Source organism: Hemitrygon akajei, chromosome 9 (assembly GCF_048418815.1).
Source record: "Hemitrygon akajei chromosome 9, sHemAka1.3, whole genome shotgun sequence".
NCBI classification, from domain to species: Eukaryota; Metazoa; Chordata; class Chondrichthyes; order Myliobatiformes; family Dasyatidae; genus Hemitrygon; species Hemitrygon akajei.
In genome coordinates, this window is record NC_133132.1 from 26794012 (window position 1) to 26808050 (window position 14039).

At 38.8% G+C, this 14039-nt stretch overlaps 1 protein-coding gene across 1 annotated transcript in view; it reads left to right on the forward strand.

The window, feature by feature from the left end:
- The window catches only part of gcn1 (GCN1 activator of EIF2AK4), a 187807-nt gene that overhangs the window by 52639 nt on the left and 121129 nt on the right, over positions 1–14039 (forward strand). The window contains exons 20-23 of the mRNA XM_073055683.1: positions 3464–3588; positions 11256–11434; positions 12382–12475; positions 12867–12980. Coding sequence (XP_072911784.1) covers positions 3464–3588; positions 11256–11434; positions 12382–12475; positions 12867–12980 — 512 coding nt within the window. The remainder of the gene's footprint in view (positions 1–3463; positions 3589–11255; positions 11435–12381; positions 12476–12866; positions 12981–14039) is intronic.

Genomic DNA, 14039 nt, shown 5'->3' on the forward strand with positions numbered 1-14039 from the left:
CAGAGTACAAATGAAAATCATTAACAAAATATTTTTAACTTAGTTGAACTATTGCAAAGCATCAGACCATTATGCAGTTAAACACATTGTATTCAATAAAAGTTCATTTGTTGTTTTTCCAAATTCCTACGTGATACAAGTAGTCTGAAATTATATTTGTGTTCATCTTCAAGCGGTCTATAATAAACAAAAAAAAATTCTGAGGAAACAACACTTCTGAAAAAATTTGTTGTCCAGTGTAATTATCTATTATCAGCACACCATGCTGTCTTTTCAAATAGCATAACAACTTACTGTCTATACTACAGATGTTTCTTGAGACTTAAATTGCTCAGTTACAAGCTAATGTTTAGAAGAATTGTCGAATATTTCTATGTTGTAATAATATGTGTAAGTTATTCTTGGAGCCATCAGTGAATTGTCACTCTTCTTTGTTACTAATCTGCTGATAATCCCCTTTTTTAAAAAAAAAACTGTCTAATTCCACCTCTAGTGAGTTTATGATTTCTTCACAAGTGGGTTGCAGCAGATTATTTTGCCTTCTAATCAGCACTTGAAATAATTTTCTCTTTGCTTATTTTTCTGGCTTTTACATTTGCATTGCCTTGTGACAATCTCACTAATCTGAGAACAACCATCCCTGTTTACCTTACTTGTACCTTTTTACTTCTGTCAGGTTTTTAACTTATTTCATGCTATTTAGAGATAAGTTAACTCTATGTTGTAGAGAAAAAGTCCTAACGACTGAAGTGTGATTTTCTGATTGTCAAGTAACAGAAGTAGATTCAGACCCCAATATAACACAATATGAGAGGAATTTTAAAGTTCCTTTTAACAGCCCAGCCATGTGATACCTCTTCTCCTCATGGTTAAAACAGATTCAGCTAATAGTGTTTTCTAAATATTTCACAACTTAATATATTTGCTAGTTTTGCTCTTAGCAAATTAATCAAACATCAGAATTTCTATACTGCCTATACTTAGTTAAAGTTCTTAACCTTTGGAGAGGTAAGCCTAACCCTAAAGTGAGAGAATCAATTGCTTTTATACTTCTAAAAATGAACACTATAATATAGAAACTGCACAGAGTTCAGAATCAAAATTAATATATCCCACCTGCCCATGATGCCATCTTCCTATGTTAGCCAGAGATGTTGTTGCTACAGTGACGTAAGACTGCAGATGCTGGAATCTGGAGCACACAACAAACTTGGCGGAACTCATTGTTACCAGTGTGTTTGCTCCTGCACACCTCATCTGTACTGTACCTTCAAAATTGCACATATCTCAACTGGCTCAGTAATTCCTGAGAAATCTGTATGCAGACATTTTGACTGTCTTGCCAAACTTTGCAATTTAAAAATTTATATGATAGCCATGGTGTCATACAGTGATAAATTTAATCCTGATTTTTCCCTGTCTTGGTAGGCACTTACTTAGTAAATATTATTATTTCTTCTCTATCCTTCCCACATTTTTGTCTTTGTCTTCATCTTCATCTGTTAAGTTTATTACACTTAAGTCCTTTGAAATTTTGATCTAATTTTTAGAATCAGAATCAGGTTTAATATCTCTGGCATAAGTCATGAAATCTGTTTTGTGGCAGCAGTAGATTGCAATATAAAATAATTAAAATTCTACAAATTACAGTAAGTATGTGTAGTTTAAGAGAGTAAAAAAAGTTGAGTGGGTTCATTATCCATTCAGAAATCTGAAGGCAGAGGGAAGAAGCCATTCCTGAAATATCGATGTGCTTCTTCAGGCTTCTGTGCCACCTCCTTGATGGTAACAATGAGAAGATCTAAGTGATCAGGGTCCTTAATGATTGATGCCACTTTTTTTTTTGAGGCATTGCATTTTGAAGGTGCCCATCATGAGTTTACAACTTCCTGCAGTTTTTACCAATCCTCTGCAGTGTCCCCTCCATACCAGATGATAACACAACCAGTTAGAATGCTTTCCATGGAAATTTATGAGAGTCTTTAGTGACACACCATCTCCTCAAACTCCTAATGCAATATAGCTGCTGTCTTGCCACCTTTGTAATTGCATCAATATGTTGGGCACAGGATAGATATTCAGATATGTTGATACGCCGGGACTCAACACCTTAACTGTTTCCACTGCTGATTCCTTGATGAGAACTGGTGTATGTTCCTTCAACTTCCCCTTCCTGACCCACAATTAATTCCTTGGTCAAATGATGTTAAGTGCAAGGTTGTTGTTGTGACATCACTCAGTTGATCTATCTCACTCCTGTACACCCTCCTCACTATCTGAAATTCTGCCAAAAATAATTGTCATCAGCAATTTATTGATGGTGTTTGAGCTGTACCTAACCACACAGTCAATACTGTGGAGAGAGTAAAGCATATATCTTTGAAGTGCATCAACATTGATTGTCAGTGAGGAAGAGATATTAATTTTGATCCGCACTTGACTTGCCGTTCTGATGAGGAAGTCAAGGATCCAGTTGTAGAGGGAGGTACAGAGGGTTAGGTTTTGGAGCCTTGTTGACTGGAATTAAGGGTATAATTGTGTTGAATGCTGAGCTGTAATCAATAAACAGCAGCCTGATGGTGATCCAAGGCCATGTGGCGTGCAGTGAGATTGCATTCACTGTAGTCTTATTGTGGCGATAGGCAAATTGCTGTGGGTCCTAGTACTTGTTTGGGCAGGAGTTGATTCTTGCCATGTCCAACCTCTCAAAGCACTTCATCACAGAAGATGTGAGTGCCGTTCGGCGATAGTTAGAGGCAATTCACCCTGCTCTTCTTGGGCACTGGTATCATTGTTGCCCTTTTGAAGTAGGTGGGAACCTCCGACTGCAGCAGTGAGAGATTGAAGATGTCCTTGAACACTCCCACTGGTTGGCTGGCACAGGTTTTCAGTTCCCTACTAGGTACACCATCAGGTCCTGGAACATCAAGGTCCATTTATAGCTTTTTAATATTTTCACCTTTACAAATCAAATTAGCAGTTGAATTTGTTTTGGGGGTTGTTGATTAGCTGAGGCTGATAGGTGGAAAGCTGAAGTAATGAAAATCCAAAAACATGATTGAAGCTACATTTTGCATTAACTACCACTTCTGTTGCAATTCAATGCCAGAACTAAAACCAGTAAGTGGTAGCCACATCCTTTAACAAATTGCAAAGCAATTTTGATTAATGGGCGTTCTTTGAGTTGCAAGCCTTTGACGTGGATTGTTCCTTGCACGTGATTCTTTGAAATATTGTTAATTGAAATAAAGCACCAGTCATGTGGCTTCTCCTTGCCCACCTGTGATTTGAAACAGGAGTGAGTAGGTTAAGTTACCCTTACACTTGATTTTAAGCTCTCACCAATTTTGTGTCATGCAGTTTCTCATTTAAGATGATGAAATAATCCTTGTCTGGGCCGAATAATTCATCATTCCATGCAGGCTCTCATACAGGTCTCTAATGGTTGTTTTGTTATTTGTAGAGGCTGCTCAAACAGGACTTTGGTCAGCTATTCTCCTGAGACTGAAGCTGGACCCATCTGAATTTATTAAAAAGCACCTAACTGACATTCTGCCCAGTGTAAACTCTCAAACAATCAACAGCCAGGTGAGCAAGTGGCTTTTTTTTAAAAGCTGTATCCTTTGCAACTTCTTAGTAAAATTAGATGGTGCTCAATGTCCTATGACACTCTATGTATTAGTCAAGCAGTGTTTACAGCATTCATAATTGTTGCGGATGCTCATTGCCTAATCCTGTGCAGCACTCCAACAAATGTTAGTACACTTAATTTTTATGGTTAACAGTGAAAGAATAAAGACTGGCCCATTGCTTTAATTAAAGTTTCATAAAAATCCAGGCAATTGTGTCAATTTCAGCATTTAAATAAATTGTTTCCTTAGAAGTCTTAAATTAGTGTCCTAAACATAAGTAAAACAATTATAATTGTATGAGTCAAGTGGACTGAGAAAAAAATCAGCAATGGCAGACATTTTAAGGATCTATTTCATGAATCTCATGAAAGGTACATTCCAGAGAGAAAGTGAGGCTCTATGATGTGGAGGTGCAGTTAACTAATGAAGTTAATGATGGTTTCAAATTGGAGAAAAAAAATTCATGTGATATTACAAAAAAGGGTGTATTCAAATAGTTGGAAAACTTTTAGAAACCACCAAAGGATAACTAAAAATATTACAGTAAAGGAGAATGGAGCAATTGTAAACCAGCTAATAATACAGAACGGATGTTAAGAACTTTATAGATATTTATAAAAATGAGCTAATGTAAACATTGATTCCTTAGAAAATGAGACTGGTAAATTAGAAAGGCAGAAATTAAAAAATAATTATCTTGGATCAGACTTCACATAGAAGCCAATAAAATCTTTCCAGCCATAACTGATAATCAAAATGCTGTAGGAAAGGAAGAACTTTAAACAATCTCTATTACTGAATAATTGCGGCTGAAACTTGGAAAGTCTGATGGCTGACCTCATAGAGTCTTAAATGAAGAGGTTGGAGGGAACCATAGAATATAGATCATTACAGCACAGAAACAGGCCTTTTGGCCCTTCTTGGCTGTGCCGAACCATTTTTCTGCCTAGTCCCACTGACCTGCACCTGGACCATATCCCTCCATCCATGTACCTGTCCAAGTTTTTCTTAAATGTTAAAAGTGAGCCCACATTTACCACTTCATCTGGCAGCTCATTCCACACTCCCACCACTCTCTGTGTGAAGAAGCCCCCCCCCCCCCCATATTCCCTTTAAACTTTACCCCTTCACCCTTAACCCGTATCCTCTGGTTTTTTTCTTCCCTGGCCTCAGTAGAAAAAGCCTGCTTGCATTCACTCTATCTATACCCATCATAATTTTATACACCTCTATCAAATCACCCCTCATTCTCCTACGCTCCAGGGAATAAAGTCCTAACCTATTCAACCTTTCTCTGTAACTCAGTTTCTCAAGTCCCGGCAACATTCTTGTAAACCTTCTCTACACTCTTTTAATCTTATTAATATCTTTCCTGTAATTCGGTGACCAAAACTGCACACAATACTCCAAATTCAGCCTCACCAATGTCTTATACAACCTCACCATAACATTCCAACTCTTATACTCAATACTTTGATTTATAAAGGCCAATGTACCAAAAGCTCTCATTACGACTCTATCTACCTGTGATGCTACTTTTAGGGAATTTTGTATCTGTATTCCCTGATCCCTCTGTTCTACTGCACTCCTCAGTGCCCTACCATTTACCTTGTATGTTCTACCTTGGTTTGTCCTTCCAAAGTGCAATACTTGTCTGTATTAAACTCCCATCTGCTGTTTTCCGGCCCATTTTTCCAGCTGGTCCAAATCCCTCTGCAAGCTTTGAAAACCTTCCTCACTGTCCACTGCACCTCTAATATTTGTATCATCAGCAAATTTCCTGATCCAATTTACCACATTATCATCCAGATCATTGATATAGATGACAAACAATGGACCCAGCACTGATCCCTGTGGCACACCACTAGTCACAGGCCTCCACTCAGAGAAGCAATCCTCCACTACCACTCCCACTGAGCCAATGTCTTATCCAATTTACTACCTCACCATGTATACCTAGCGAATGACTCTTCCTAACTAACTTCCCATGCAGCACCTTGTCAAAGGCCTTATTGAAGTCCATGTAGACAACATCCACTGCCTTCCCTTCATCCACTTTTCTTGTAACCTCCTCGAAAAACTCTAATAGATTTGTTAAACATGACCTACCACGCACAAAGCCGTGTTGACTCTCCCTAATAAGTCCCTGTCTATCTAAATACTTGTAGATCCTATCTCTTAGTGCTCCTTCCAATAATTTACCTACTACTGACGTCAAACTTACTGGCCTATAATTTCCCAGATTACTTTTAGAGCCTTTTTTAAACAACGGAACAACATGAGCTATCCTTCAATCCTCTGGCACCTCACCCGTAGATACCGACATTTTAAATATTTCTGCCAGGGCCCCTGCAATTTCAACACTAGTCTTCTTTAAGGTCCAAGGGAATACCCTGTCAGGTCCTGGGGATTTATCTACTCTGATTTGCCTCAAGATAGCAAGCACCTCCTCCTCTTCAATCTGTATAGGTTCCATGACCTCACTACTTGTTTGCCTTATTTCCATTGACTCCATGCCAGTTTCCTTGATAAATACAGAATTCAAAAAACCATTTACAATCTCCCCCATTTCTTTTGGTTCCATACATAGCCGACCACTCTGATCTTCAAGAGGACCAATTTTATCCCTTACTATCCTTTTGCTCTTAATAAACCTGTAGAAGCTCTTCGGATTATCCTTCGCCTTAACTACCAAAGCTACCTCATGTTTTCTTTTAGCCCTCCTGATTTCTTTCTTAAGTGTTTTTTTTGCACTTTTTATACTCCTCAAGTACCTTATTTGCTCCCTGTTTCCTATACATGTCATACACCACTCTCTTCTTCTTTATCAGAGTTCCAATATCCCTCGAGAACCAAGGTTCCTTATTCTTATTCACTTTGCCTTTAATCCTGACAGGAACATAAAAAATTCTGCACTCTCAAAATTTCTCCTTTGAAGGCCTCCCACTTACCAATCACATCCTTGCCAGAGAACAACCTGTCCCAATCCACGCTTTTTAGATCCTTTCTCATTTCTTCAAATTTGGCCTTTTTCCAGTTTAGATCCTCAACCCGAGGACTTCTTTATCCATGATCAAGTTGAAACTTAATGGTGTTATGATCACTGGAACCAAAGTGTTCCCCTACACACACTTCCGTCACCTGCCCTAACTCATTTCCTAATAGGAGATCTAATATTGCATCCCCTCTAGTCAGTACCTCTGTATATTGATTTAGAAAACTTTCCAGGACACATTTTACAAACTCTAACCCATCTAGACCTTTAACAGTATGGGAGTCCCAATCAATATGTGAAAAATTAAAATCCCCTACTATCACAACTTTATGCTTCCTGCATTTGTCTGCTATCTCTCTGAAGATTTGCTCCTCCAATTCTCGCTGACTATTGGGTGGTCTATAATACAACCTTATTAATGTGGTCATACCTTTCCTGTTTCTCAGCTCCACCCATATGACCTTGGTAGACAAGCCCTCTAATGTGTCCTGCCTGAGCACTGCTGTAACATTTTCCCAGACTAGCAATGCCGCTCCCCCCCACCCTTCATCCCCCTGCCTTTATCACGTCTGAAACATTGAAACCCTGGAACATAAGTTGCCAGTCCTGCCCCTCCTGTAGCCAAGTTTCACTAGTGGAAGTTGGATGTAATCTGTCAAAATTTGCTGGATTCTGGCGAGGTCCCACAAACTTGAAAAATAATGCTATTTTTGTAGAAGGGAGGGTGCCAGAAAGCTGGAAACTTTAGGCCAAGCTGCTTAATGTCTGTCATGGGGAAAATGCTGAGATCAATTATTGAGCAGTTAGTGTAAGGACATATAGGAAATCGGATGACAAACTAGCAGTGTTAACATTGTTTAATGAAAAGGAAATAGTGTTTAACTGATTAGCTGAATTCTTTGAGATGGGTAAAGGTGAGGTAGTATACTCATATTTCTGAGAGGCAGTAAATAAGTTGCCATGTAAAATGTTACTGCACACAATGAGAATTCATAGGATTGGGGTTAATATGCTGTGATTATATAGCATCGGCTAACTAATAAAGCAGTGTTGGGATAAATGGGTCCCTTGAATTGGCAGTCAGCAGCTAGTGGGGTTTCATGGGGATCTTTGCTAGGGCCTCCATTATTACAATGAACAGATTGTAAAGTAGGACAAATCACTGACAGTACAAAAAGTTAGCAGATGGCATATGATATTGGAAAAAGTGAGCTTTTCCATTTTGGAAGAAGGATGGGAGGGTGAGCACCCGGAGGTTGTAGTCCACTTAGGTACTAATGCCATGGTTAGGAAGAGTGACAAAGTTCTGCAAAGTTCAGGGAGTTGGGTGCTAAGTTGAAGGACAGGAACTCCAGGGTTGTGATCTCAGGATTGCTGCCTGTGCCACGTGCTAATGAGGCCAGAAGTAGGAAGATCATACAGCTAAGAGTTAGGGACAGTAGTTGAACTGGAAGAGAGCTATATCCTAGGGAGAATGTTTGCTAGTGCTGCATGGTGTGGGTGGGAGGGGGGGAGGTTGTTGAACTAGAGTGGCAGAGAGATGGGAACCAGAGTGCCAGAACAGATGGTGGAGAGAGGTTTGGAGAGAGATGTTGTTAAAACCTCAAACAAAGTCAGGTATCTAAAAGTTGAGAATGGTGCAGTTAATGTTCTGTGTATATTTCAATGCAAGAAATATTGTAAGAAAGGCAGATGAGCTCAGGGCATGGATCAACAATTGGAATTATGATCTTGTAGTCTAGTGGTCACCGACTGGTCGATCTTTTAGACTTTCCCAGTAGATCCCAAAAAAAATAGAAAAATAAGTACACAAATACTGTTGTAATGTGAGCATTATAAAAATAAGTAATATAAAAATAGTTAGTATCCTACTAATTAGGATAATCAGTAGCAATACTCCCGCTACGAAAAGCTGTTTGTAAAGGGAGGGTTGCGGGGTTTTACTTCCATTCGGTGGTTGAGTCACGGCAAAGTGCTGCCTGAGATAAAGACCTTTCTTTTGGCAAGAAATGAGGAGCATGAGGAACTGTCAGATGATGCATCACTACTGAATTTAGGGTTTCTGAAAGACCTAACGGCTAAATTAAACGCACTTAACAATAAGCTCATTGGAAAAGACCGACACCTGCCCCGCATGATAAGCGCGGTAAATGTGTTTAAGGCCAAGCCCGGTGTTTGGATTTTAAATTTAAAGAACTGGAAGTTGACACACTTTCCCACTTGGAGAAAATATTGCAGGCCATCAAGGAAAAAAATGCTTTTCGCCCTGAGCAGTACTGTGCTTACCTAGACAAACTGGCAATAGAGTTTGATCGGCATTTCAGACAATTGATATAGAACAGATAGCAGCCAAATTCCAGCAAGTATTTGGTGTGCCAAGTGATATTGAAATGGAAATAATTGATTTGCAAAATGACATCAAGCTTAAAGCAAGATGAAGGGATGGTGACTTTTGAGGGCTTGTCAGCAGGGAGAAGTTTCCTCATCTCACCATGTGTCCACTAAAAGTCACTGCCTACTTTGGGTCAACTTATCTGTGTGAAGTTGCATTAAATCTAAGTACCGGAGCTGTCTTACTGACAGACACCTCACAGACTGTCTCAGACTGGCTGTCTGTAGTTATGAGCCAAATTTCAGGGAAATAGCAGAAAGTATTCAGCCCCAGTCATCACATTGAGTACAACAGTCAATTTTTATTCATTTATTTTCCATGTTGAGATAAAATTAAATATGAAACTTAGAATTAAAGGTATAAAATATTGTAATATTCTTAAAGAAGGACAGCTATGGCCTGTTTGATATGCTAGTTAATGTTTTCTTAGTTGAATTAATTTGGAAGTTTGACAAAAGCATTTTACGTAATTAAAATACAATTAGCCTGAATAAAAGGCCTCAAGTTGGAAGTACAATCTGAGCTGTTTTTTCTCCAAACAATTTAGTAGGTCGATCTTGCCTTTCACTAAGGCCAAGAAAGGGGATTTTGGGCTTAGGAAGGTTGGCGACTACTATTGTAGTCATTACTGAGACTTGGTTGCAGAAGTGGCAGTAAAATATTCTGGGTTTCTGGTCAGCTAAAACAACAGATCAGGAGGGATTAAAGGAGGAGAGGTGCATTACTAGTTAGGGAAAATGTCATGGCGTTACTCAGTCAGGACAGACTGGATAACTTAACTAGTGAGGCTTTATGTGTGGGATTGGGGAACAAGAAAGGCATGACCACATTAATGGGGCTATATTTTAGACCACCCAACAATCTGTGGGATTTAGAGGAGCAAATTTGTAGAACAATCACAGATTAAACCTTGCCCAAGACCCAAGATTCTGTTAGTAGAGCGAGAGAGAGAGAGACTGGTTATATGCAGGCAGACGGTGCTGAACAGCCACTTGCCTTCTGCTCTTATTGATTTCAATCTTGCTCAATGCTTTAATCAGCAAGATCAGGGAGAAACTGAGTGAATCATGGGCTCCTTTGCTGTTGCCAGGCTTCTTGCCTGCAGGCTGCACACTTTGCTCCAAACCTCACCGAACTCCCTCAGAGACAACAAAGTGCTAGATCACTCAATCGATCTAAAAACACACCATCAAAACATAAATCACAGGTACCAATAGTAGCAGAATTATATTTGAAATAAGTAGTTTGTAAATTGTCTGGTGGACGTCGGCTGGTTGAGTTGTTCATTGGTGCCATCTTCTTCTGACAAGATTGTTTATTGTCATTCTCCAGTATACAAGTGAGAACAGAATGATTGTTACTCCAGATCTGGTGCAACAAACAAAAACAAACAATGAGCATAAAGAATAATAATAAAACAAAAAGTACAATAAATATAAGTGTAAAAACATTTCTATATAACAACGTGTAAGTAGCTCTTTCAATGTGACTATATATACATAAGATTAGGTTATGTACATTGATTATATGTACAAAAGTGCATAGAGAAACCCATCTCTTTCAGTCCACACTTGCCCCTCAGCATGAAATACCCCTTACTACAATTTTTGACCCTTCTCCCAGCCTTTTCTGTTCCACACATCTCTTGTTCCAAGTTCCTGCTTCTGACCCCTTCTCCAGCATCACTTCAAAGACAGGCTATCAAATACAATGGGATCTGTTGCGCCTTAATTCGATTTCCACCTTTGAAAGGTGAAATTAAGGCATTAGCCTTGCATAGCAGTATTAGAATTTGCCATTCTTTTTCCCCAGCTTGTCTGTAAATGCACAAGCCATTTACCCAGTTTAGGTATGATCTGAATGATGAGGTGAAATGAAAGCTTTAAATGCTGATTTGGGAAATTGGGCTTTGGCAACATTTCTTTGACTGGTGTCTTGTACAAAATAAATGCTGTTGGCCTCAAGCCCAAATGGTGGCAATTTCTTAATTTATAGATTTTTTTAAGGTCAGCTTGCAAATATGTTTTAACAAGTGTTATGATTGCATTTTGCTAAAGTTGTGTAATGTTTTAAAAGCCAGATTTTAAGCAGCATCTTAATGGAGGAAAAGAAGGAGGCAAGTCTTGAAGATGAAAAGCCGAAAGCCAATGATAGTTGGCTATATGTAGAAACCAGCTGTACGTAATTCATAAGTTTATTACTTGCACCTTAAAGCTTTATGCCTTTCATTTTCTAGGCTGTCATAAACACTGTGGCCTCGCTGTCCATTCATGCTTCATCAGTTGTTTTACCGCACCTGTGCAGCCTGATCACGAGCCTGTTGGAAAACCATGCCTTCCACCAGGTGACTAAAGAGGAATATGAGATCATGCTGGTTCCTGAGGGAGTGCTGTATGATAAATCATTAATTCAAACGTAAGTCATGGCAAAAATACCCATTATGTCTCGTATCAGTTGGCAGAGTGAAAACTTTTATCCATGGATGGGCGCATACTCAGTATTTTGTCATCACAGAGTAATAAAATCTTACAGTGATCAGCACTTGTTATTCTGTTGACCAAGATTCTAAAAATGTTCTGTGTGTTAGTGAAATTTTCTTGATGCACTAGCCCATGCTGTTAGGTTTTGTCACATCATTTCACGAGATGTCAATGCATTCACTATTTTTAGTTTTTGCTTCTGCCTAATGCATAACCAAAGGTACTGCAAGATATATCACAGGACTTCATGCTGAGCTTGTATCTTGGGGTGCAATATTGGTATTAATGTTATTTTATGAAACAATTTCTCTATTTAGTGAGCAAAAAAGCTATTTTTCACAAACAAGAGAAAATCTGCAGCTGCTAGAAATCCAAGCAACACACATAAAATGCTGGAGGAACTCAGCAGGCCAGGCAGCACTAATGGAATAAAAGTACAGCTTCAGGTGGAGACCATTCAGCAGGAGTGGAGTTCCTCCAGCATTTTGTATTTTACAAAGGCTTTTTTTTTTGTTGGTTTTGCAATTTATCAATTCACGCAAGCACTTTGGTGCAATGAAGATATGAAAGTTGAGATTTCTTAAGCAGTTTGTACAATGTTCCTTTAAAACTTGCCTGTTGATAATTTGGCTATGCTGTTGAAAGGATCTTATCTCTCCTATACGTTCTTCTTTCCTATCATACTTGGGTGGGTGATGATAAATATTTTCAATGAAATAGATCAACAGCCAAGTTTTGTAAGGTGCTAAGAGAACCCACAAAATTATTTCAATTATTCTTTTGGTGTTTGGCTTCCTGTTATTTATATGGTGGTGAGAAGCAAAGTTGATGAATCGTCTACTGTTTCAATTGTACTTTAACATTCCTTCTGTTCTGTGCTAGGGCTCAACAGGAAACTGTAAAGAAATCCAATATGAAGCGGGAGAACAAAGCTTATTCATTCAAGGAGCAAATTATTGATTTGGAACTTAAAGAGGTAATTGGCAATTATGTTTTCTTAGCCCCCTGAATTTGATTGTGATCCTTTGATCCCAAAAAGATCCTTTAGCTTTCAGCATTTTCACCGTAAGCATACGCTGTTGGAAATGCATCTTCCCTGCACCATGGGTTTTCTTTCTCATATAGGTAGATCAGTGCCATCTCCAAATTCCAGAAGCGTATGGCATTTTTAATATGGCTTCTTAAAAAATGGTAGTTTTTTTTGTTTTTGTGACTTGTTGAGAAGATTCCAACACTGAGATGTTGAAGGTGTGTGAAATAGTTTTACTTTTCTAAGCTTAGGTCAATTTGATTTTAGTTTACTGTTAAATTTCTTTAAACGCTCAACAGTTATAAATTAACCATATTATAAACATCATTTCTGATAGGAAATAAAGAAGAAGAAAGGTTTGAAAGACGAGGTGCAATTGAGCAACAAACAGAAGGAGATGCTGCAGGCCCAGCTGGAGAAAGAATCTGTGATCAGGAAGCGGTTGCAACAGGTAGATAGAAGAAATGTGTACCATAGAAAAGCTCTAATACCTTGAGACACCATTCAAAATTTGCAGGGATTTTTTTTTTTTTGGTGATTTTATTTTCTTATACCACTTATTCAAAAGAAGGGTGCAAGGACAATGGGTCAGTTGTAAAGCAGAGAGCTTAACCTCCTTGCTGTTGAAGGTTTAGGGTTAATATGGAGAAAGAATAATAATTCAGATCTCTCAGGGACTATTAATAAATAAGACTTATTTATATTAATAAATATGAGTTCCTCCTGCATTTTGGGTGTGTTTGTCAGGATATTACCTGGATTAGATGCTGGAGTCAATTATAAAAGAGGAAATTATGACACATTTGGATAACAGTAGAAGGATCAGTCCGAGTCAGCATGGATTTATGAAGGGAAAATCATGCTTGACTAATCTTCAGGAGTTTTTTGAGGATGTAACTATGAAAATGGACAAGGGAGAGCCAGTGGATGTAGTGCACCTGGACTTCCAGAAAGCTTTTGATAAAGTCCCACATAGGAAATTAGTGGGCAAAATTAGGGCACATGGTATTGGGGGCAGAGTACTGACATGGATTGAAAATTGGCTGGCTGACAGGAAAAAAAGAATAGTGATTAACAGGTCCCTTTCGGAATGGCAGGCTGTGACCAGTGGGGTACTGCAAGGTTCGGTGCTGGGACCGCAGCTGTTTACAATATACAGTAATGATTTAGATGAAGGGATTAAAAGTAACATTAGCAAATTTGCTGATGACACAAAGCTGGGTGGCAGTGTGAAATGTCAGGAGGATGTTATGAGAATGCAGGGTGACTTGGACAGGTTGGGTGAGTGGGCAAATGTATGGCAGATGCAGTTTAATGTGGATAAATGTGAGGTTATCCACTTTGGTGGCAAGAACAGGAAGACAGATTACTATCTAAATGGAGTCAAGTTAGGAAAAGGGGAAGTACAGCGAGATCTAGGTGTTCTTGTACATCAGTCAATGAAAGCAAGCATGCAAGTACAGCAGGCAGTGAAGAAAGCTAATGGCATGCCGGCTTTTATAATAAGAGG